This window comes from Nothoprocta perdicaria, unplaced genomic scaffold, assembly GCF_003342845.1.
Source record: "Nothoprocta perdicaria isolate Ctin4 unplaced genomic scaffold, notPer1 scaffold_46, whole genome shotgun sequence".
NCBI classification, from domain to species: Eukaryota; Metazoa; Chordata; class Aves; order Tinamiformes; family Tinamidae; genus Nothoprocta; species Nothoprocta perdicaria.
The window spans coordinates 721,731-745,093 of record NW_020455710.1 but is presented as its reverse complement, the minus strand read 5'-3'; the positions used below and the strand labels follow the sequence as shown (position 1 = coordinate 745,093).

The following is a 23,363-nucleotide window of genomic DNA, read 5'->3' as shown; positions in this document are numbered from 1 at the left end:
TTTTTTTGCTGAGCCTTTTTCAGGAAGCTGTGGAACCATTTTGGCAGAAACATGAATTGGCGCCTACAAATCCAAACAGAATGGCTGATATTTGGCAAAGGTCTAAGGAACTGAAGGCAGCATCCTCTTATGGGAAGTGTCAGACAATCTTAATAAGGCTCCCAGTGCTGCATGTAATAATACTGCAGAGGCCCAGAGCGGGAGGCACACAATGCTGAGAGGGGAAATGGCAATTCTTCTATAATTAAATGCACAAAATTCATAAACAATGTTGATATCTTTTAAAAGTGCATGCCTTGAAAACATTTCTATGTGCCAGTGTTTTAGTGTGTGTGTTAGAAGCCTTGAATCTGTTCTGGTTGCACTGGTTGCTTGAGATGTCTCCTCAGAAAATGCTGTTGTCCCATTTTCTGCAAGTGGCAGAATCCATTTTGTGTCAGATAAGCAGTATAGGAATGGCCTTGCTGTGTTAGAACATGGTTAAAGTACACTCATCTCCCATTGCTTCAGAGGAAAATTAAAGCCCCTCTAGTAATTGATTGTGTAATTACAGCCCAGGGTGAAGGAGCATCCTCACCCCAGGCGGAGCGCGGTTGGCTCTGTCCTGCCCTGTGAGGGCTGCAAGATCATACAGCAAATATTGGCATTTGCATCAGTGCTAGTGCAGATGATAGTCGCAATAATCCATGTAAATATTTTGATTTCAAGAAGACATTGACATCCTAACAGTAGGAAAATTAGATATGAAGGTTAAGTGTGGTATATTTTGTAATTTGGGAATTGTGACCTGATGAGATGATGTTCTTAGATAAATGGTGGCTTCCAGGTCTTGCTTTTATTTCTATACCTTTAGGGACTTTTGCCTCTCTTGACTTCTGCATACTCGTGTTGCGTGTTTGAGATGCATTACCTAGAGGCTGAAAGAGTTAATGCAAAAATAGATCCCAGATTAGTCCAGGACAGTCTGTGATTTGGAGCAAGAGAACTATCCCAAATAGGTGGCCAACTGCCAAAGGAAAAGATTTGGAAAATGTATCGGCAGAGCCCTAGGGTTTTCTAGAGCAACTCTGGGCGAGGATCGTGTGTCAATTCAGCACCACCACACCATAAGAGACATACCCAAATGTACAATAAGAAAAACTACAGGCAAATGTGTATTTCCTCTAGGCTGCTAATAAACTTTTTCCTTTACCTCAACATATATTTTTTTAAAAAAGATAGAGCTGTAAAAACAAACAAAAAATAGTATTTTGATTAGAACATTGCCACCTCCAGTTCTTTTTTCTTCCTGGTCACTGTTTTGCAGCCAGCTGTTGAACTGATGAAAAGTGTGGAAGTGTGGAAAATCAGGCGTGTTTTTATGGGAGCCGAATGACTCAAAACTGAGTTCTACATAATTCATCGGGGATCTCTTGCAATACAAATAAAAAGCCTGTCAAGTGGTGTGCTTGAAGAGGTTATTTCCCTCCTAATTCTCCTGGGCACAGCTGGTAGGTCGGATGTTTGAAGAAGGGGGAAATTAAGAGCTAGGGTAGTGTGACCGAGACCCCTCAGTACCCGATCTGTGTTTTACTTCTTTAGGTATGTAAAAATACTGCTCTACTTGTGCATTTTAATTAATGTGGCTGGCAGTTGTGCTGTGTTTTACCAGCTGTGTGGTGACCTAGATGACACGAGTGGATGGCCTCGGTCCATTTCTCTGTGAATAAAGAACTGCGCTCAAAATATAGCCATTACATTTGACTTCCTCACTGGCAGTCTCTGCTGGAAGGAGAAGGCCTGAAAGGACTAGAACAGCCAAATGGCTTTGAAGTCCTTTCTGGAAAGTCTTCTGCTATTGCTACGTTCTGCCAGCACAACACGAAGAAGATTCATGAAGGGAAGACTCTGGGGCTGCCCTAACTGTTGGAGTTGTCAAAAGCTGCTGATTCCTCTGCCAGGAGACACCTGGAGCCTCTGTCTGTCCTGGCATATCCACTGTTGCTTCAGTGGAGCCCTCCAAATGGGACTGTGTCCAGACAAAAGGCCGATGTTGACACGGCTGTGGTCTCGGCAGGCCGCGGTTGAGGCGCGTCGTGAGGGTGGTGTGAGGGGAAGTTTCCATTAAGCGTTGTTCCCAGCTTGCCGCCGCCACGGTTGGGCTCGGCAGCTGCGCCTCCCAACCCGCTCAGCGCTCCAGAGCTCTTCTTTAAGCGACTTCAACAGAGGGGCCAAATCCTTTCCAAAGCACTCGGCGATCGTTCAGCTCTCACTGAGAACAAAGTTAAGCACATTAAACAGCCCAACAGCCACTTCTGTGAAAACGTGGCCGCTCTTGTGAGCATGGAGTGTTTAAGTAAAACGGAGATGGCAAAAAGGAATCTGACGGCGATGGCGGGCAGCGTGAGGCTGCGCGTTCACCTGGCCTCGGCGCCTGGCGCTGGAGGCTGCCTGCTCGGCCCGTCGCTGCGGACCCGCTCTTTCCGTGGACATTGTGACAGCTGGGGAGCCCGCCGATGTGCGGATTAGTCGGCTGCGAGGCACATGACATTCAGATTGCTGCTCTTATTTGACCCGCCTCTGATTGCGAGGAATTTAGTGCACAAAAATAACCCCCTGAACAAACGTAGCAGAACAAACGCGCAGCTAAAGCGCCGCGCGCGTGGGGGAGAGCAGCCTGGAGAGCGGCGCGAGGCGAAGCCGCAGCCCCACTGCCGCCCTGGGGGCACAGCCTGCGGGACCCTGCGGCCGCGGAGCCAACGCAGGCAGAGCCTGGCTTGTGTCTTGGCAAAACTGGATGGAATAAATTAGAAGATACTAAGTGCCAGCAGTTGCTTAATATAAAATGCTGGACAAGGAAATGCTTGGGGATTTTTGTGTGTGTGTGTGTGTTTTGTTTTGCTTCTGGTTTTAAGTACTCTTATTAGTGCTGTTCTTGGGGAAGTTTCTGATTGCTTACAGTAGTGTAGCTAGGTGGAGAGGCAAGTTAGCTAGTATAGGTAGGGGTGTCCTTGTGCGGTGAGCGTATGAAAATCCTATGGCATGATGAGCTGTTGGCTTCTGGATGATTGGGTTTAGCAGCATGTGTTTTTTCTTTCATTTTTACTTTCTTTTTTTTCCCAGAGGGAAGAGCCTTAGCCCCGAAGTGGGCTTTGCATTGGCCCGTGGGCCGCCTGATGTTTACTGTAGGACCAGGCCAGATCAGTTAGTGCTTCTAGAACAGGGAAAGGGAGATTTCTGCAGGGAGAAAGGAACAGGATCTCGACTAGCATCGATTCTTATGGCTGCCTGCCTCGGAGATGGGTCTCTCTGCTTCATTATCTTTAAATTGCCTTCCATGTTAAGTGTACAAAAGGTCTGCTCTGACTCAGAGAGGCTTGTCAGAAAGGAGGAAGAACTGAAAGTCCTGGGGTCTTCAGCTCTGCCTGCAGGGCCCTGGGAAATGAATTCATTCCTCTAAAGTCCTTTTTTTTTTTTTTTTTTTTTCCTTATTTTGCTGTTGTACAATACCGCAAGATTTAATACCTCAGTCTCCCTTGCTTAAAAGGATCTTTTTGCCCTTTACTGATGGGAAACTGCAACATTTTTTGAGGCCAATGATTCCTGGGCGTATATAACTGTAACAACAGTTAACATCAGAGATAAATGGTAAGGTGAACTGATACTATATATCTAGAAATCCAGCGAGATTTAAATACAGGCTTTTTTTGGTTAGGGCAATCTAAGTCAGCTGCAGGTTTCACAGTCGACTTGACTTTTAGAAATAGCCTGCAGGTTCACTAGCAATACTGTAAAAGTGTTCAGACATGGACTCTTGTTTCGCTTTTATCTGTAGTCCTGAATTTGCAAGATCTGGTTATGTGTGCGTCTATATATTTGTCTGTATTAGAACATGTCTGCGCTAACATCAAAGGAAGCTCTCCTGCATTTAATCCTTTAAATAAGCCTGTTTTTTGCCAGCCCATATATTTGAAATGAGATTAGCCATTCTTTTAAAGCAGGGCCGCAGAAATGCCTTGGTTTACTGAGCCTCTTGGCTGGCTTGAAAACAGTTAATAGTCGGGGTTATAGTGCATATGGGGGGGAGGGTTTTTTTTTTGTTATTGGGTTTTTTTTTTCCCTCTCCACTTTTAAAGACATGGAAAGTGTTTTAAAGACATGATATAATCAGTCATCACCAAGGATTAGCTGCAAAAAGAAAAAGATCTGTGGAAACCTTGCATGCAGAAACCGAAAGCCCAGCGCTCCGCGCTCCTTCCCGTAGCCTCTTCCTCCCGATGCGTTTGGCCCCGCGCGCCGGGAGGGCCGCCTGGTCCTTGCCCCGCTCTGGCTGGGACCGCGCCGGCTGCTGGTTCCCATTTTATTAATGAAGCACAACAGGAAATGTCTAGTTCAGAGCTCCAAGGTCTTGGCAGCAGCGTGCCACCTCCTGAGGCAGAAGAGGAAGCGCTCTGCTGCTGGTACAATGAGGGTAAACCACAGTCCTTCCCCTCGCTCGGTCTCTTTCATATAGATGTGAATATATTTTAATCGCGTAACTTTGATCCTCCTGGTTTCTCCTCCCAGGCCCTCGCTCCCCTTTCCTGAAACTGATTTTTATCAGGGCTGTTTTAAAATAGGTGTTACAAAAGACGAGCTTGCCGTTAGTAAGCCCTGGTTTGTGCAGCGCAATTCCCAAGTGCAGTTTCTGTGTGGTTCCAATAATGCTGCTATCTGTTAGATTAAAATAAAATTACATTGTTAACACCGACCTTGATTTGGAATTAGAAATGACATTTAAAGATTGCCATTTTACACCACGGATATTACAGAAAAAAAGCACAAATAAGGAAATATTATGAAGTCACAGGATGTTTGTGAAGTTGTTATAAAAGCCAGCATATCCCAAAGTCATAGGAGTTAGCTAATAGCCAAAATTACCAGAAAAAAAACAATTACTTCAATCACAAGTCCTTGTACTGAAGTCTGTGATACTTTTTATTTCTAAGGCATATGAAAACTTTTGAAAATGCTACCCCTAGGGATAGACCGTGTTTACATACCTAACTTTAGGGTCCTATTTTTGAGAATCTTTTGTCTTGTTTTTTTAAGAGGAATGGTGCTCAAGTTAATGATGTAAAATTGGAATCTTGAAAGATGAATCTAAGATTAAAAAGGATAAGTGGAGGGAGGGAAATGATTATTTTCTGTTGATAGGCTCCTTGCAGGTAGCTTTTATATACCAGAGAGGAGCCATGTGGCATATACATACATAAGTATATGTATGTATGTGCTCTTACATTTTTTGCAGAGTATCTTTAAGTAGTCGTTGCAACCTTTCATGCTGCTAGCTTCTTTCAATGCCTTTTAGAACATAACCAGTAGGATTTCATGGAAAACTTGTAGCATCCTCCTTAATAAAGTGTTTCAGGAAAGCTTGACATTACATTTTCATGAAATATTGTCATATTTTAAACATTAGACATTGTGTGATCCTGTGTTGAAGATAACCTTGAAGATGTATATGAAAATCTGTTTGAGAAATATGGGAAGGATTATAGTGTAATGGATAAATCAGTGTCAAGAGACAACACTTTTGTTTCTGATATGATCTTTAAAATATGCTGCAGTTTGGAGTGATAGGTCATCTGCCTGCTCTCTGGTGAAACTCGGCGCTGGATTCAATGATGTTAAGATGAGCATTCAAACTAGTAATCAGAATTAGAAGCTTGTTCTGAATCGAAGGGCATGAGCACGTCTGGATCTAACTATGCACCCTACAAAACGTCCATTGTAATACTTAATAAAACTAGCTAACAAAGTTATATGGAGCATAATAAATAATCGCCTCTAAAAATTTAGAGGGACTCTAAAATGTATATATTCAGTGATGCTATTTGTCTTTTTCTTTTATTTTTGTAGGTCAGATCTTGCCAGCAAACCGGAACACACCAAGCCCTATTGATCCGGAGACTATCCAAGTTCCTGTTGGCTATGAACCTGACCCAGCGGATCTTGCTCTTTCCAGTATTCCTGGCCAGGAGATGTTTGACCCTCGTAAGCGCAAATTCTCTGAGGAAGAGCTGAAGCCACAGCCAATGATTAAGAAAGCTCGCAAAGTCTTCATTCCAGATGACCTGAAGGTAAATTGGAACTGGTGACCAGGTTATTCATAGGCTGTCTCTATCACGGTTATTTTCTGAGCTGTAGGTTTGGAGCCTGAATCTGTTTTCTCATCAAAATCTACCAAACAAACTCTGATGCAGAATTAAACTAGAGCAGCTTCAAGAATGACTGAGGGGCATATGTCCTTTTTGAGACAGGCAGCAGCTGAAATTCATGAGATCAATATTAATTTCCCTTGTATGCCAGAAACTTCCTGCGTGACCCAGGTCACAAGCTCACTTTGTCCTATATTTGCCACTTATGAAACAGTCTGATCATGTTTCCTTTTCCTCCACCCCGTCTGTCTCATCGGCATAGATTGTAAACTGTCCTAGGAAGGATCCCTCTCGTAGAGGGTGTAGTCCGGGCAGGTCCCTGATAAGGACCGTGAAGTATTTTGTATCTCATGTAGAAAGCTTTTAGCTCTGCTTTTAGTAACTAAGGGAAACACTGCATTAAACGAATCTAGGTGAAAGAGTCTTAATTGTGGAAAAAATGGGCATCTCTACCTGGTAGAATATCTGCAGCAGGGATTGTATGTCATTAAGCAGACACTTAGGAAGGAAACGTTGAAAACACTCTGCCAAGAAATGTGTTTTAAGGCAGTATTTAAAATGTAATGCAGTCACACAAAACTGCACCATCCTTTATGCTTTTCACTCTTTAAGATGTGAGGAGCAAAATTCTTAGAGGATGACAGAACTAATTGATGAGCTGATTTACTCAATCAGATAACTGTGGAAATTGTCTTTATTTGCAAAATCCGCTTCCTGGGATGCGGTTTCCGAGAGGAATATTTCATCAGAGGTTGTCCATGCAGAATTTCATTCTGCAGTTGCTGCTGCCCCCTCAAGGCACAGACTGAAAGTCCTGTTGGAATCAGTGGGAATCTCTGGCTCTGCACCCAAAGAGCCTGGGATGCCATGTGTTTACACCAGTTTGATAGCGTTAGGAAAAGACGTTGATGCTGTTTGCTATTTTTATGTCTAAGGATAACATCATCCAAACTAAAAGCTCAGAAATGGCAATTTCAGTATTATTGAGGTGATCTACTACTTCTCCTTTGACTGTAATGCCCGTAATCTTTGTTCAAGAAGATACATCTGCACCACTTCATTTTCTATCCCAGGCAAATTCCATTACTGGAGATGCTGCATCACCGATACTGCAACATACAGAAGTCTGTGTAAAGAGAGATATTGAAACAGCTACTCAGGTATAAGGAAAGGTAGAGTGAGGTGGTTTTGTGCTATCTCCAAGGTGTGAACTTGGGCAAAGATGCCCTTGGACTATTTCATATCACAGGTGGCGACCATCAGTGTCTGTAGGTGCTCAGTCTAAGATGGAACTAGAAGTTCAGGGTCCCTCATTTCTCTGAGGTGATCACAGCAGTTGCCCTTGACTGTCTTGTAAGTGCTTGACCCAAGGGTGCTTCTGTCCTGGCATGTGGAGTGGCTGTTGAGTCCCGGGGGAGGGTAAGCAGATTAGGCCGGTCAATCGTCTCTGGGTTGCATGTGATTCTGAAATGCCAGCCTTACCTCTTTCAGGCCTGGATTAAGAGATTTGCTATAGCAATTTGTTAAAATAAAGATGGATGAAGCCTAGGTGGCACACTAATAAATTGCCGTAAAGCTGATTTTTATGGAGTGGAATGAGATGGGAAATTATAAACAAGATTTGGGTCATAGTGTTTTGTTGCATGCTTGTTTTTAAAGAGGATTTCTCCGAGGATCCCATCTAAGCACAGGTGAAAGGCAGCGTAGAGACACACTGGATCCAAGTCATTATTTTTGCACACCTTATTAAGCTAAACTAATGCAAACCAGGCACCAAATGCTTCCAGCTGCTGGTTTACCCTCCTTCCCCCGTTGTGGCAGGAGGTGCAGAGCAGCAGCGTCAGCAAGGCCAGGTGCTCTATGGATGGACAGATGAGCGGTGGAGCATTTGGCTGTCCGGTGCAGCCCAGGAGCAGATGTCCCACATCTCTCACCCAGGAAATGGTGCCAAGCCAAGCTCGGAGCATAAGGAAATGCGAGAAAATAGACGGGATGATTCTGAGTGGGGGCTGCATCAGCCTTGTTCTGCAGAGGACCAAATTCTACTTTTTTTAACGGCTTCTGCATGGTTCTCACACGATTGCTGCTAATTGTTAAAACATGGTTCAGTTTAGCTTAGATCAAAGCAGCACTGAAGCTGCTGTGGTGTTGAAGGAGACTATTTGGAAACGGGCAAAATCAGGTGGAAGTATAAAGTGCCTTGCAGCCTTTGGTGCACAGATACAGCAAAGGTGAGCTCTCAGAGGCAGATCTTCAGGCATAAGGCTTTGGGAAGGAGTTACGGAACCTCAGAGGGGAGAGATACCTTTCTCTGTCAAGCGCTTGTTTTGCTGTTCCTGATCCAGCTGTCAAGTAGTGCCAAGAAATCCTCTTCCATTGACTTGCTGCTCTAGAGGGCAAAGCGAGTCCTGTGGGGCTCTGTGGAAAAAATCTTTGGACAAAGGGGGAAGAGATGGAAAACAGGGAGATGGGAATGGGGGTGATCCCAACAACCGGAATAGATCAGGCTGGCGAGGCAAGTGTGCAGGGCCGTGCTGAAGAGGAAAGCCAGCGCACAGCTCGTTAGTGCTGGGCAGCACACGAGCCGCCGCACGCGAAGGTGGGTGCGCTAGCTAGGTCAGGGAGGCTGCGAGCAGAGCCCACCCACTGGGACGTGCTCCTCCTTGGAGGAATCCCATCCAGAGGGTGAGAGGGAAGGTTTTGAGAGAAGCGCGGGCAGCCCTCGCTGCTCGCTCGATGCCTCCTGCCGCGTAAGCCCAAAGCCCATGGGGTTCAGCGTGGTGCACGCGAGCAAACCACGCGGCGAGAGGCTGCTCCGTGTGCTGAAGTCTAATACTCTGTCTGCTGCTTTCTGTGTTTAATGAGCAGGATGACAAATACTGGGCAAGGCGCAGAAAGAACAACATGGCCGCGAAGCGCTCGAGGGACGCCCGGCGCCTCAAGGAGAACCAGATCGCCATCCGCGCCTCCTTCCTGGAGAAGGAGAACTCGGCCCTCCGCCAAGAGGTGGCCGACCTGCGGAAAGAGCTGGGCAAGTGCAAGAACGTGCTGGCAAAGTACGAGGCTCGACATGGCCCCCTGTAAATTTGAGGCGGGAAGAGATTTTTTCTTTTTTTCTTTTTTTCTTTTTTCTTTTTTTTTTTTTTGTTGCAGGTTGGCATTTGACTAGATGGACAATGTGTTTCCTGTTTGATAGCACCACACCCAAACCAACCTTTCTGTCTTCAGCACTTTACCAGAAGCAGAAACAAAACTGACTTTATTTTTGTTGTTGTTGTCATTGTTTGCGCTATGCGTGTGCCTGCGTCCGTGCACACGCGTGTTCACGCGTGCGTGTATGTGGGCGTGTGCTCGTGGGTACGTGTGGGTGTCTGTGTCTGCGCACGCATCTCAGCACTTCCCATTTTTATGAAGCCCTCTTCAAAGGGTGCCACATTTTTACCTGGACTGTTGAGAACCGCCATAGTAAGCTTTTTATTATATATATATTTTTTTCAGTGCTGCTTCAGAATTAGGGTTTTTATGTTATTGTAACCAGATCCATCCTCCTGATTTACTTGGAAAGATCCCAGTATAAGTTATAAAAAAAAAAAAAAAAAAAAAAAAAAAAGGAAAAAAAAAAGAAAAAAGGAAAAAAAGTAGATCTCAGTTTTTTCAAGAGTAACAAGCTATTGTTTAAGTATGTCTAATCAGAAAAGTTAACATGCTAATCAAGTGCACAAATAATAATTTAGTACTACACTGCAGAAATATTAATTTATAGATTGCTTTTGTTGTATTTTAAGTTTTGGTGATAATTGTCTCCGATTTAAAGTGCTGTTAGACTGAGTTAGCTCTCCTCATTATAGATCCCGTCATGGCTTATCTCTAGCTCTTAAGGTTCCTTTTCTTTCCACAGACCCCCCCGAGTACTCTTGATAGACCACAGAGTGTGTATCTTGCACTGTCTGCACCTGAAGCAATAATCCCGTTGTTCGCTAGCACGCATGCTGCCCGGGTGTTCCTAGTGGATGTAGGATGGTTCCCCTCCCCAACAGGAGTTTTAATGTCTTTAACAGAAAAAAAAAAAAAACCCTTAAGGCGTCAAGGACACGTTCATGTGAGCATGCTTGTTGTGTCCCTGCTGCAGGGAGCGCATGTGTACGGAGCAGGATAATTAGTTGAAACGAGGACAAAATTAATAGCATCACATCAGATCCGCTGTTGAAATCAGAGGAGCTTTTTATGTTTTCAGTTAGTTTCGCGTTTCTTTGAGTTCCGTTTTGTGATTTAAAAATGAAACGAATACCCAAATTCAGTTGTTCCTTCCCATGTTTTGTAATATATTTTCTGTGGATTATATCTTGCTGTTGGAAAATCACTCTTATTCAGTTAGAGGAAGTCACTGGTTTGCGAAGCCCATCTTTCCTAGTGATCGTTGTTTTCAGTATGACATGAACTGATGGTTCTGAACTTACTATGTTTTAATCTCTCTATTTGCTTTTGAACACGTATGTTCTATTATAAAGTGGACTTCTGAAACATGAATGTAAGAGACACTGGTGTATTTCAGAAGGGGATGGTGTTGTCATATACTGTGGTTAATCCAATCAATCTAAGTGTTTACTATAGACCAAAAGAATAGATATTATAAAATGTATAAAGTTTATACAGATTAATTATAGTATGTTTGTTTTGTACAGTATTTTTCAAGTACAAATACTGACAAATGTATTTTGAAAGACATATATTATATATAGCAAAAAGAAAAAGCTATTCCATGTTTAAAATATATAGCAAAGATATATATTCTCCAATATTGTACAGAGAGGAAATGCTTGGGATTTTTTTTTTTTTTTTAAATCTTTAATATTTTAAGCCTGCCACTGGCACATTGGGATGCTTTGTGCTTGGAATTAAATTTTTATGGAAGTAATAGGGCTTTCAGGGCGTTCCATATTGCAAGGAAAGAGAAACCTTATTATTTTCCATGAGAAAATAATCTGTTTATTAGGGATAAAGCACAATACATTTTAATCAACTCCTGATTGGACAATATAATATTTTATAAAGGCAGAAAAACAATATATAGTACAAAAAAACTCACATTCATTTGCAATCTGCTGCTGCTAGAATTTGTTTCCAGCTGATTTTTCATGTTGTTTTTAAGTAAATAGGTTGTATGTACTGCATACTTTTATTATCGTGTGAGGAAAATAAGGTGCTACACGTCGTCTTCACGGTTTTTTTAAGGTTGTTCATTCCATTAAATCATGAACCATGCTTGAGGAGATTGTTACAGTGGACTCAATGGTTTGTTCAGCATTACAGACATCCTTGCATCAATGGCATTTTTTTGCAGTATTTTTCCTCAAACGTACCTGACTTGTCAGTGCCCTGTAACGTGCAGTACTTGCCTGTGGACCATTTATTCAGTGCATGGAATTTCCACGTGCTGCAGCCAAGTTTTCTTGTGTAGCAAGTTATTTTCTAAAGGTCAGTATAAGCCACTGGATGCAAGGGTAGAGAAAGGAGGCTGAAAGCGTTTGATACGAGTCTGTTTATCTGCTATAGCCACGAGGAAAGACACCTTTCTTCTCCCTTTCCTTTGGCATAGGTTTGTGCCAGGGGCAGGGCTCAGTCACGCACCTGGACACACTTTCAGCAGCACCACAGCAAATTGCCCCAACGTTGTCTTGGCCAACGCTGTCATTATTCTTGGGGTGACGCTTGAAGGGCAGAAACTGCGGGTGTGACATCCTTAGCTGGTACGGAAATAACCAGACCCAAAGGTGGGTTGTGTTGGCACCACAACGTGGTCATTAAAGCATACGAGGCAGCTGGAAAAAATGAGAGAGGGTGATTTTGTTCCTGGCAAGAGAGGTGTTGGTCAATATAGGGCAGGGATTGGGGGGGTCCAATGATCCATGGAGCAGGACTCGCCTTTCCCATTGGGAAAGGGGGTTGGACTAGATGACCTCTGAGGTCCCTTCCAACCTTAAGCATTCTATGATTCTATGAAAGGTGGGTACCCTAGTGCAGCTGGAAAGCTCACCCTTGGTTAAAAATAAAACAAAATAGGTGAGAAACGTGTGGGATATGACATGAGAAAAATCAGGTTTTCCAGTCAGGGTGTCTCCCCAGAATAACAGTTTAAAAATATTTATATATTTGTCTTGTTTTTGGTTCGTAAGGACAGTTTAGCTGGGATCATCAGGGCTCTGATGGCTTTGTTGCTCGTAAAGGAGCTCATAGGTCTATCAAAGTATAATTTTATAAAAAAAATAGAAATATATATATTTGCAGAATGATTTAATAGTATCTCGAAGTAATTTGCTGACTTCAATTAAATGGTAAGCATTGGTAAAATGCCTTTTTTTCTGAAACATATATTTTTTTTCTTTAAAGAAAAGCCCTCTAAAAGTACAATGAATGTGAGATGTTGGTGACTCCTAGCACTTTGTGCGGCAGGAGGGGGAATCTATTTTTAAGTTTTTCCTTTGTGCTGCAGGGTGAGCAGGCCCCACGGGGCCTGGCGGCTCAAATCCACAGAGGCGAGAAATTCCAAAGGGAAGATGGAGCATGAGCCCAGGGCTGAGCTGAGGACAGCTTGAGCCTATACCTGTGTATGTATGTGCAGGTCATATAGCCCTGTGGAGGCTGCAAGGGGGCCCGAGTTAGGTGAAGCCCTCTCCTCCTCTCCCCCTAAAGGCAACCATTGGAATCTCTTGCCTCTATCAGGTGGCAATAGCCCTTGTTTTGACTTCTTTGACTATTTTTGCATGTGATTTACATGAGATGTGCAGAGAATTTTTATTTTGTTGTTTATGTAAAGAAAAAAAATCTATATATTAAAACTTACAAGTGATCAACCATTGTATTTCTGGCAACACCACAGGACAGCATCTGTTTCAATATGAGTTTAATAAATAAGATCAAATTAAATGTATGACATGAAATGAATTGCATCCTGTATGCTGTTCAGCCCTTTTTCTTTCTTTTTTTTTTTTTTTTTTTGTTCTCTTAATGTTTAATAAACTTTAAAATTTTTCTTCTCTCAGCATTGTGCTTGCTTGGCGCTTGGGGCCGGGGGTGACAGAGAAGGGGACATTAAGGCCAGGAGACCGTGTTCCTGGGGACAAATCTCTCCCCTGGGCCTTTAGTGCTGTGGCAGCTAACTGCAGCAGAGCCCCTTCTCCTCTGTAGTGTACAATTATGTAATTGTAACAGGTATTATGATATATATAATTATATTACATAAGACAGTTTAATTTTATTCAACATATGACTAAGCTTAGTAAATGCAACTTCAAACTCAGACACATTATACATGGTAACGGTGTATAGTGTAAACACTGGAAATATTCTGTTTGCAGAAGCACAGAGCACTTGGTCTAGATTCATAAAAAAAGGGACTATGAAGAGCTGTTTCTGCTATGTACTAAATGGCTACATTGTTTACATTGGGCATTATGCAGACAATGCTCTTCCTCTTTCTCTATCAATGCACAGATATGCATTAAAACGCATTTAGAGATGACAGGTAAGCATGGTACATAGTGTACAGTTTGTATTCAATTTTATAGAAAAAGATGCATTCAGAGTGGAGGTGACATTTACTGTAGTCTCTGCATAAAATATATTCTTATATTTATTATGTTCCCCTGAGGACGGGAAGAGCACTAATATCACTCCAGTCTTCAAAAAGGGCAAGGATGACAACCCAGGCACCACCGCTTGTCCCTGGTGATGGACCAGCTCATCTGGCTGTTGTCTCCAAACATGCACAGGACAAGCAGGTGCTCAGCAAAGGAGCAGCTTTGTCCTGCCTCTTGTTTCGGTCCCACAACCTGGTGAGATTCATGGGACATAATCAGATGAAAACACTATGAGAAACATCCAAGCCCATTATGTCAGCTGGGAGATGTGAAGGAACTGGAATCAGGCTCAGGTGACTGCAAAGGGCCATTGGATGTGGGATCTCACAGGGCTCTGCGACACAGCAAAGCACCAGGCAGCAGCCCGAGACAGGCTGCTTCCCCAGCAAGTGTCACTGGCAACTGCTTTACCTGGGAAGACAAAAAGGAGAAGGGTGCAAGTTATAATCACTGCCACCACCTACATCCTGAACAAAGGGCTGGGCAAGGCACCCTTAAAAACTGAACAGATAATCAACATAAAAAGCATTATTTTAGTCAGCTGCAGGTAAAATAAGGCTCCGTCCACAGCTTTACAGACATGAGCACTATAATCATTGTTCACTACCAATTAATTTACTGAAATTTCATCTAAGAACATAAGGAAGGAACATAGGAACCTAACTGCGTTTTAACAGCATTAAAACAGAATTTCTGAAGAAAAAAAAAAAGTTGTAGCACCAATGATACCCCCTCACACCAACATAACTTATAAATCCTAAGATACATCCCTTAGCTGCCTTCCCAATATTGCCCGTGAGATATTTCACATGATTAACATCAAAGAGCCATTTTGCACCTTGTAAAGGATGTGAGGAAAAAGCCTCTTAAGCCAGTTAAGTCTCCCACGTGTCTTCTTGCTTCCCATGAGGAAAAAGGCTTTCCTAAAAACCCCTCGGCTTCTGTTTCTTCCTGAATTTTCAGTCCTTACTGTAGGAGTGCGATCGGGACAGGTCCCCAGCTTTGGGGGGGGGAATTTTGGGGAATTTTAACTCACAAACAAAAGCAAATCCTTTGATTCACCGAAGATTTCCTGGATCGTTCTCACAATTGTTTTCAGTCAAGAATTCCGCATCTGAGAGACGAGCACGGCCAGGCGGGCCAGTCCCCGGCCCAGCAGCCCGAGCCCGCCACGGCCTCGCCGGGACCCCGCGCCGCCCGAGCGGGCTCGCGAGGCAGCCCCGGGGAACCAGGCGCCCGCCGGACGCCCCGCGCGCCACAGGCGCCCCGCGGGCGGCACGAAGGCCCCACTCACCGGCGGGACCCTCGGAGGAGCGGCCGGGCACAACCGACCCCGGCAGCGCGGCCCCGCAGACAGAGCGCGGCGCGCTCGCGGCGGCCTTTAAAGCGCGAAGGCGCGCCGCTCCCTCGTCTCGCGAGACCGCGAGCAGCCAATCAGAGCAGGGCATTTTCTCGGAAAATCGCGTGGGCGGGACTGCAGGGGTTGGTGGGCGGGGCTACAGGGGCTGGAGGGTGGGGCTTCGGGGATGGTGGGCGGGGATGTCCGTGGTGGGCGTGGCTACAATGATTGGTGGGCGGGTCTGCCTGTGGTGGGCTTTGCTTCAAGGATTGGTGGGCGGGATTGAAAAGGGCAGTGGGCGTGGCTTCATAAACTGGTGGGCGGGAACTTCAGCAGCTGGTGGGCGGGGCTTCAGGGGCTGGAGGCGGGGCTGAAGGGTGGGGGCGGGGCTGAAGGGGTGGGCGCGCGGGCCCGTCGCCCGTTCCCGGGCTGCACGCGGGAAGGCGCCGGGCCGCAGCCCGCCCTGAGCCCCGCGGCCGCCGAGCAGCGCGCCCTGTCCTGCTCCCGCTCAGCAAGGAAGGGGCGCAAAGCACACAAGCTGTACTGGCCTGTTTAATTACAAGCTCGTCCATGGGAAAGGCCGTCCAGGGGGAGCAAAGCAGCTCAGCACAGAGCCAAAGCTCGGCTGCCCCCAAGGGAGAGGAAAGGAGGAGACACTGCCTTGAACTCGCAGCTTTTTCCTGATAAAGGAGGAAACAGCAGTGCTGGAGCATGAACCTCCCAGCCAAGGTCCCGCTCCACCATCCGTGATAGTCCCACACAGCACAGAGCTTCACGTTTTACTATTTTATTTCTTTCATACTCCTTCACTTGGCTCATTCCAAACTCAACTACACAAAGGCAGTTTATTGCTAAAAGCTGATGTAAAAAGGATCGTAAAACCCTCGCACTTCCACGCACAGCCCCCAAAACTGGTTCACCGCTTTTGGCAGCAGCGCAAAGCCCGCACGAGCTGGCCACGTGCCTCCATCTGCCCCTCTCCTTCGTGGTATTTGCAATGGGATTTGGCATTTTCGAGGGCTTTGCTGGTCCTGTTCCCGCTCTTGAGCCCCAGCCCTTCCGAGGTTTCCAACCCACTGCCCAGAGAGTCCAGGTATTCAATTCAGTTTCAAAGTGACTGCATTAATATCATCTGCAAAAGGAGCCACATAGAGAGTTGGGAAAGTGGAAATTGCTTGAGGCAGGAATGTGGGAACCTCTGAGCAGAGGATGCTGGAAATCCTCCTTTATTGGGGAAAAAGCAGTCCCTCCACTTGCCCTCTGCTGCAATTGCCATTTCAAACACAGACTAATGGAAATATGTCCGCAAACATCGTACAGGTCACGTCCCGCTGACCAAAGCAGATGCGAACATTTGCCTTTAGATGGCACTACAGGAAACGCCACGGGCTGGAACGCGGCCTGGCCGCTGCCTCCCGCGCTTGGAAAGCCTTGGCAGCTGCTGCTCCTCTCAGAGCGGCCCTGGAAGAACAGGGAGGAGGAATTGCTGCCCCGAGGCAGGGCCGTGTGGCTGTCCCTGCACCCACTGCATGGATTTTCCTGCCGGAATAGCCTCCTTCCACCCCACAGCACCAACACACGGCAGACACCACGCGCATGTGGGCACCAGCCCCCGGAGCTGGGGCTGCCGGGCCCGTCCCAGCGCCCGGCCGCTCCAGGGTTGTGCCTTGCGGAAGGTTCCTCTTGGGATGGGTTCTGTCCTGTCTGCTCACCAGCCTGGGTTCTTTCATGAGCAGAGCTGGAAGGGGAAACAGCAGCCCTACTGGCTCAGATGTGAGATCTGCTCCGGCTCCATCCCTTTGTTGCCAGCACAGGGATCAGGCTGGGGCCACCTCCACATGGCATCACGGCCAAGGTGCCCCTGGGGACACGGGCGTCGGTGCCGTGGGTGACACTGTCACACAGTGCCCAGCAGGGAGGAAGGCGCCGTGCGACCGCGGCAGGGCGGGATGCGCTGCCGCCAGAGGCAGCCGTGTGGGATGCAGGAGCGCAGCCCCTCCTTGCAGGGCAGCCGGGGCTCGAGGCCTCCCTCATGCAGGAGAGGCCACAACAAGTTGAAAAGCGCTCCAAACACCCCCAGTCTGGGAGGGAAAAACAGGGCAAGGCCTCACCAGTGCTCGAGCACCTCCCAGGACGGGTGTCAGAGCCGCATGGTGCCCCGTCTCTCAGCTCTTTGGTGTCTACATGAAGACTCAGGACATGGACATTGACCCCAAGGGTCGAGCTGCACCGGGCCCCAGCAGCACCCTCCTCCAAACCAAACACCCCCAGGTAGGGGGAAAAAACAAAAATCTCAGCAGTCCTTGAGCACCGGAGCAACCTGCAGAGACCAGGGTATCCCCAAGGCGGAGGGGAGATGCTCCCACCTGGCACAGGGTCCTGGGAGCCAAACAGAGCTCACAGCAGCAACATCTGTCTAGCGATGGGCTTTTAGCCTCCGCTCCTTACAGGTTCAACGTGCTATGGGGGTAATTAACTTAATGAGGGCTTCGTAGCTGTCCACCCCTTCCCAGCAAGCAGCCGTTGAAGCTGCCCCTCTGCAGGGCAGAGGAGCAATCAACGTGGGGCTGAGGAGCTGCAGGCAGAGAGACAGGCTGGGGTCCCCAGCGTGTCCCGGTCACCTCCCGGCCCGGCTCCCGACCCGGCAGCTCCATGTGCAGGTGGAGCTCAGCCATGCCGAGGGGTCCCCCGGCACCGCTCCCCAAATCTGGGCCCACACTCATTAAACAGCACTGGAAGTGAAGCCAAGAAGAGCAGCTGCCCAACATGTTCGTGGAGCTACCAAACAGCACGGTGCTTTCCCATGGCACTGATTCAGCCTGAAGGGCCAGCCCCGGCACTGCTGGATAACCCCGCGCGGCCGGCGCAGCGAGGGGCCGCGTTCCACCCGCGCAAACATCCCCAACGCCCCAGTTCCCGGGAAGCCTCCGTGTTTGCAAAGAGTCACCAGGGCAGCGCCGCGTGCTCCGGCCACCGCCACGGAGCGAGCGTTTCCCACCAGCGCGCGGCACCTCCAGGAAGAACCTGGCCGCCGCTGCGGGCTAATCTCGCGCGCCGTTTCCGTGCCAGCCGGCAGGGCACGAACCGCTCGGCACCGGCGATAACGTTCAAGCAGGTCCCCGTGCAGCTGAGTCAGCGGTGCTCGCCTGCGCCGACCCGGCCAGCACCGCCACGGCCAGCGCCGCCCGCCACCAAGTCACCAGCCGTGTCGGTGCGAGGCTTGGGCTGCAGCTCAGCCCCTTTTCCCACAGGGGCCTGGATCTGTGGGAAGATGGGCCAGTGGAGAAGCTCCGTATCCGAGATGTCCGTGTGCGCCCAGCGCCGCTGCTGGGCTCCCATGCCCGGCCACCCAGGGTTTGTCTTGCACCGTAGATGGACACGATTCCTGGTGCAACACGGCAGAAATATCTGCAGAAGGAAGCTCTCCCAGCCACGTCCTGTGGTCATGGAGCTCCCTGCTCATGGGCAGCCCACAAGGGAACTGCCCAAATGATGAAGCCTGCTCAGAAATTCGGTGCTCGCTCCAGCTCACCCCTTGGAGCCTTGTTCACAGCATCCATCACTGCCATGCATTTGCCCCCGGGACAGATGCTGGTGCAGCTGCAAATGGGAAATTGCCTTGCTAAACCACAACAAAATGCACCTCCGGGGAGCGGAGCCAGGGATTTCCCTGCCAGCTGCAGGGTGACAGCTCCGCTCCCCTGAAATGCGCCGGTGGCCACGTTTTGACACGACCTCCCACGTCCATGAGGTTTCTTCAAAGCCAACTGAAAGTTGGACCCAAACCCCACAGCTCAGCCCTGCACCGAGCTGCAAAACACCAAGTGCCCTGTCCCATGTGCAGCCCTGGCTCTGTCCTGCGCCCCAAACCCCTTGTGGGGACTTGCCCCGTGTTTGCTGACCCACGGGCAACCCTCCCGATCCCACGTGTGCAGCCCGTTGCCCATTTTCTGTACCCTTTTCCACGGGCGATGGAAGCCGCCGCCACCCGCCCCCCGCCCCGGCCCGGCTGGAGGTGTCTCCTAATCACAGACTTCCTCCACTTAGCAGCTCAGGGCGCAGCTAATGACCGGTGTGCGCCCGCGCCAGCCCGACCGAAACTGCTTCCCCCACCCGCAGCCGCCCGGTGTCACCGGCGGGCCCACGTTGCCCAACGCCGGGTGCTGCGGGGACAGATGGACGGACGGAGGGACAGACGGACGCGCCGCCACCTTCCCTCGCGCCGGCGGCAGCACCCGCTGCTCGCTCGGGCTGCCCTTGGCGGCCAGACGGGGCTGCTCACCCTGCACCGCGTGCGGGGCGGGCACGGGGGCAGTGGCTAAGAGGGCAGGCGGGCCGGGCGGCAGCGCCGGGGGCCGTTCCCGCCGGGAGCCCGTTCGGGAGGGCTGCCCTGTTTGCCCACTGTGAAGGAGACAGCGATAAGCGCAATCAGCAGCGCTGTTTTGACTGCGTCGCTTCCTGCGGGCACAGGGGGCATTGGATGGGATGCCCGTAAAAACACGCGGTGCCCGTAAGAAAAACCAGCTCCTGGTGCCGGGAAAAGGAGCCCACGTGCGGCTGCGAGCAAGGGGGCACCTTCAGCCGTGGCCGCTCTCCATTCCAGAACGGAAACCAAGGCAGGATGCGGGGAACGGGCAGCTAAGGCAGCCCAGAGGCACGTCCAGGGCCATCTATGGCTGAGCAGCCCCATCCCGGCTCTCCTTGGGCCTTCCCGGGAAGGGCATCCCACCAGTTTGCCCCTGCTCGCGCGTGGCGCTCGCCAGCCGCAGGGAGCGCTTGTTCTCGCTCCAGCCACCCGCGATTTCATCAGCGCCGCCGAACCCACACAACCAGTTGGCTTGGAAAAACAGGCACGGGCCTAATGACACCTTTGGAGCCGCGGCGCTCCGTGCTGCCCAGCGCAGCCGGGAGCAAGCTGGTGGAGCGGGCGGCCCGTGTCCCGAGAGCTGCCTCTTTACGGTCTCTTGGGGCCGCGCAGGGCAGCGAGAGCCGCTGCTCGGAGTGCAGGGCCCCCCCACGCTTCCCGCTCCAACCATCCCAGCCCCATCCCGTTCCTCTCTGGCAAAGTGGGGCAAAGCCGGGCAGGGAGGAGGCCTGCTGAAAACCAGTGCTTGTAATAGACACCGGGTTAGGGCAGAACCGTGGGTGGCGGGAGCTGCCGCGGCGGGTCCGGCCGCCTGCCGGGGGCTCCAACCCGTCCTCGCCGCCAGAGCCGGCGATGCCCGAGGCTACCGGTGCCCAGCCGGGCGACCAGGGAGGGAGCAGAGCTGGGTGCCAAGCAGCCGCAGGTCACCCTGGTGCAGCCGGGCATGGCCGGTGCTCGCGGTGGGCACGGACACGGGGGCTGGAGCGCGGCCCCTCGGTGTCTCGGAGGACACCCTGGTCTCCCCCAGGGTCTCGGAGGAAGCTGGAGCACAGCAGGCACTCGGTGCCCAGGTTTTCCCCTCCTTCCTCCTCTGGAACAATGCACCAGGAGCCGCGGGCGGGCGGCGCGGTGCCAGCGGGCACCGGTCCCCTGGGGGCCGTGCGTCAGCGGGTCGGAACCGCGCAGAGGGCTCGGCTGGCCCACGGGCGCCCCGAGGAGCCCGGCCGGGCTGCGCTGCCCGCGGGCGGCCGGGGCTGCTCCGTGTGCCGGGAGCCGTGTCCCCGCCGGGATGAGGCCGGCTGCAGCCGGCAGGGCCACGGCAGCGAGCGACCCTTGGCGAGCTGCCGTGCCCGGGAAGCGCCTGCAACTGAGCAGGATGAGGCCAGGCGGCGCGGGCAACGGCCTGGGAAATCGGGGCACCGGGTGCTGTGTTGGGCGAGGAGTCACTAAGACGCAGGCTTTGCAGGCACAAGGAGTGAAATGGATGCGCTCCTTGGAGCACCCTGCCTGCCCCTGGCATGTGCACTGCTGATCCACCGAGCCCGTGCAGGGAAACTCCACAGGGATTTAACTCTGCAGGCTCCAGGCTGGGCAAAAACTCATGTACAAACCCAAGGGTTGGATGCTGCCCATGATGTCAAAAAATATCCCCGTGAGCTCCATTTGCGGGGAGCTGAGCTGGGCTTTCCAGCACATCCCGGCCAGCCCAGGAGTGGGCACCATGCCATCGGGCTGCACTCGGGGCAGTAATGCCTGGGATGGTGCCGTTGGATCCTCGATGTGGTTGTATCACCTGTGCCTGCTCTGCAGGGCCTGGCGCGGCGGTGCTCAGAGGGCAGCTCTGTGTTTGCCCCTCAGCTCAGCCTATGTCCTGCCACGGGTGCCTCCTTGCTTCATCCCAGCCCAGCAAAGCCCAACCCATCCTGGGCTCCCACATCCCTATGTGCCGTGTGCTCCCGTGCCGAAGCAGCCCGGCTTTCCCCAAGGAATGGTAAGGAGGGAGGATGGGGAGATGCCAGCAGGGTTGCTGGGGTACCAGGACACCCCCAGTGTGACTGGATCCCCCAGGATCCTCGGCCTGCAGTGTGGGGACCCGGTGTTGTCACGCGCTCCCCGGGACCTGTTGTGAGGATGCGCATCCTTGCACGTGTGACACTGGGGAGAGGGCCCGGCCTTGCACATCTCAGCCACCCCAGGTCTTCTGAAAGCAATTGGAGAGACTCTTGCTGGGGTGGGATGAGGAAGCAGCGGAGGAAGAGCTGGCAGGGGAATCGAGGGAGGCAGGACGCGATGGGGATGCTCCCGGACAGCCGGGGCGGCTGAGCCCGGCGGAGGCACCGCTGCCCCCATCCCTGCCCTGCTCTCCAACACCGGGGTTCGGGGTGCAGAGGCAGCCGGGGTGCCAGGAGGCGGAGGCTGCAGCCCAGAGGACACGTGGCCGCCCGCTGTCCCCTCCATGAGGACGAGACCTCCTTGAGCAGAGGCAACGGGGCTGGTCACCCTACGGAGCCCACGGCTGGTCCGCGCGCCCTCAGCCCCGCTCCAGCGCCCGGCGCCTTATGCAAGAGCGGGGCCGGAGGCCGGTTTGTAGGTCAGAAAATGGAGGCGCGGGGCAGGTAGGGGATTGGGCTGGCTCAGCTGATGAGTCAGTGGCAAAGGAGGGCCGGGAGCGGCGAAGGCTTTATTAGGCGGTGCGGGGTGGAGCGAGGCTGCCCCGGGAGGCTGCGCTGTGCCCAGCGAGCCGGGAGGCAGCGCCTGCCCCGGTACCCGCGAGCACCCGCGTCCCCGCGATGACGCCCCGGCCCTGCGGCCCCTCGACGCTGCCCCGCTGCCCTTGAAGCCTCCCGAGCCGCCCGCGCCGCCGATGGAGCAAGGTCAGTGGAACAGGTTTCGCCTCCTCCTCCTCGTCGCGGGTGCCTTTGTGCCGCCGCCGCGATGCGGGTGCCCTCTCGCCGCCCCGGCCGGCGAGCTGCAGACGTGTTGACAGCGGCTCTCGTTAGCTCGGTTATTGCAGCGGGTTTGGGCGCAGCTTCAGGCTCAGCTCCGGATACAGCGGCTCATGTGCCCGGAGCCATCCAGTCGCATTGATGTGGGAGAGCCGCGGGAGCCCCAGGGGAACCCTGCCTGGCTGCAGGGCTTGCACCAACTCCCGCTCGCAGCCCTGTCCTGGCCCCTCGCTGCCCTGTCCGGTGCTATTTGGCAGCAGGGTCGGGACACGGAGCCTTCACCCTTGCAAGGCTGCTGGGCTTCCCCCTGGGAACGATGCTCAGGGCCCCACCAGGAGCCTCTGCGCCAGGGCTGGCTCCGTCCATGGTTCAGAGTGTGCCTAGGAGCACCGTGTCCTGCAAGGGGGAAACCATCCATGTGCTGCACAGGGCATCGCAGCACAGCTCCGAAGGGGCAGACATTGCAGAGCTGGTGGGAGATCATTCCTGGATTTCCATGAAAGTGGAGGCTGGAAGGTAACAAGTGAAGCTGGGATGGGAACTGGCTCTCGGAGTGGTCCAGAGGGCTAGGTGGTGAGAAGTGTTGTTGGGATCACACGGCCTGGACCCAGAGCGGCCCCAGCACCCACCCGCCAGCAGCACTTGCAGCAATTTGATCTTAACCATCCAAGGACAAGGGTCTCTCCCGACCCCACACCCAGACACTGGCGCTGCCCCTTGCTCTGCTACTGCATCCCGTCTGCGTCAGGCTCCCCGTCCCCAGGGCCATGGGTTGCAGTCACTCTGTGTTGCTCAGCCGTTCAGTTGGGAAGTGAATCCCTGCAGCTCCCAGCCCCGGGAATCCCTCAGGGCTCCCTGGCCACGGCAGGGGAGGAGGATCAGACTGGAGGCGCCCTG

At 51.2% G+C, this 23,363-nt stretch overlaps 1 protein-coding gene across 2 annotated transcripts in view; it reads left to right on the top strand.

Annotated features, from left to right (window-relative positions):
• The window catches only part of HLF (HLF, PAR bZIP transcription factor), a 30,861-nt gene extending 21,571 nt beyond the window's left edge, over positions 1-9,290 (top strand). The window contains exons 3-4 of one of the 2 annotated variants that reach the window (XM_026046723.1): positions 5,881-6,101; positions 9,048-9,290. In XM_026046723.1, coding sequence (XP_025902508.1) covers positions 5,881-6,101; positions 9,048-9,263 — 437 coding nt within the window. In that variant the 3' untranslated portion in view covers positions 9,264-9,290. Of the gene's footprint in view, positions 1-5,880; positions 6,102-9,044 lie in introns of both variants that reach the window. The other variant, XM_026046722.1, reaches the window with a different exon arrangement.
• Positions 9,291-23,363: the final 14,073 nt, after the last annotated feature.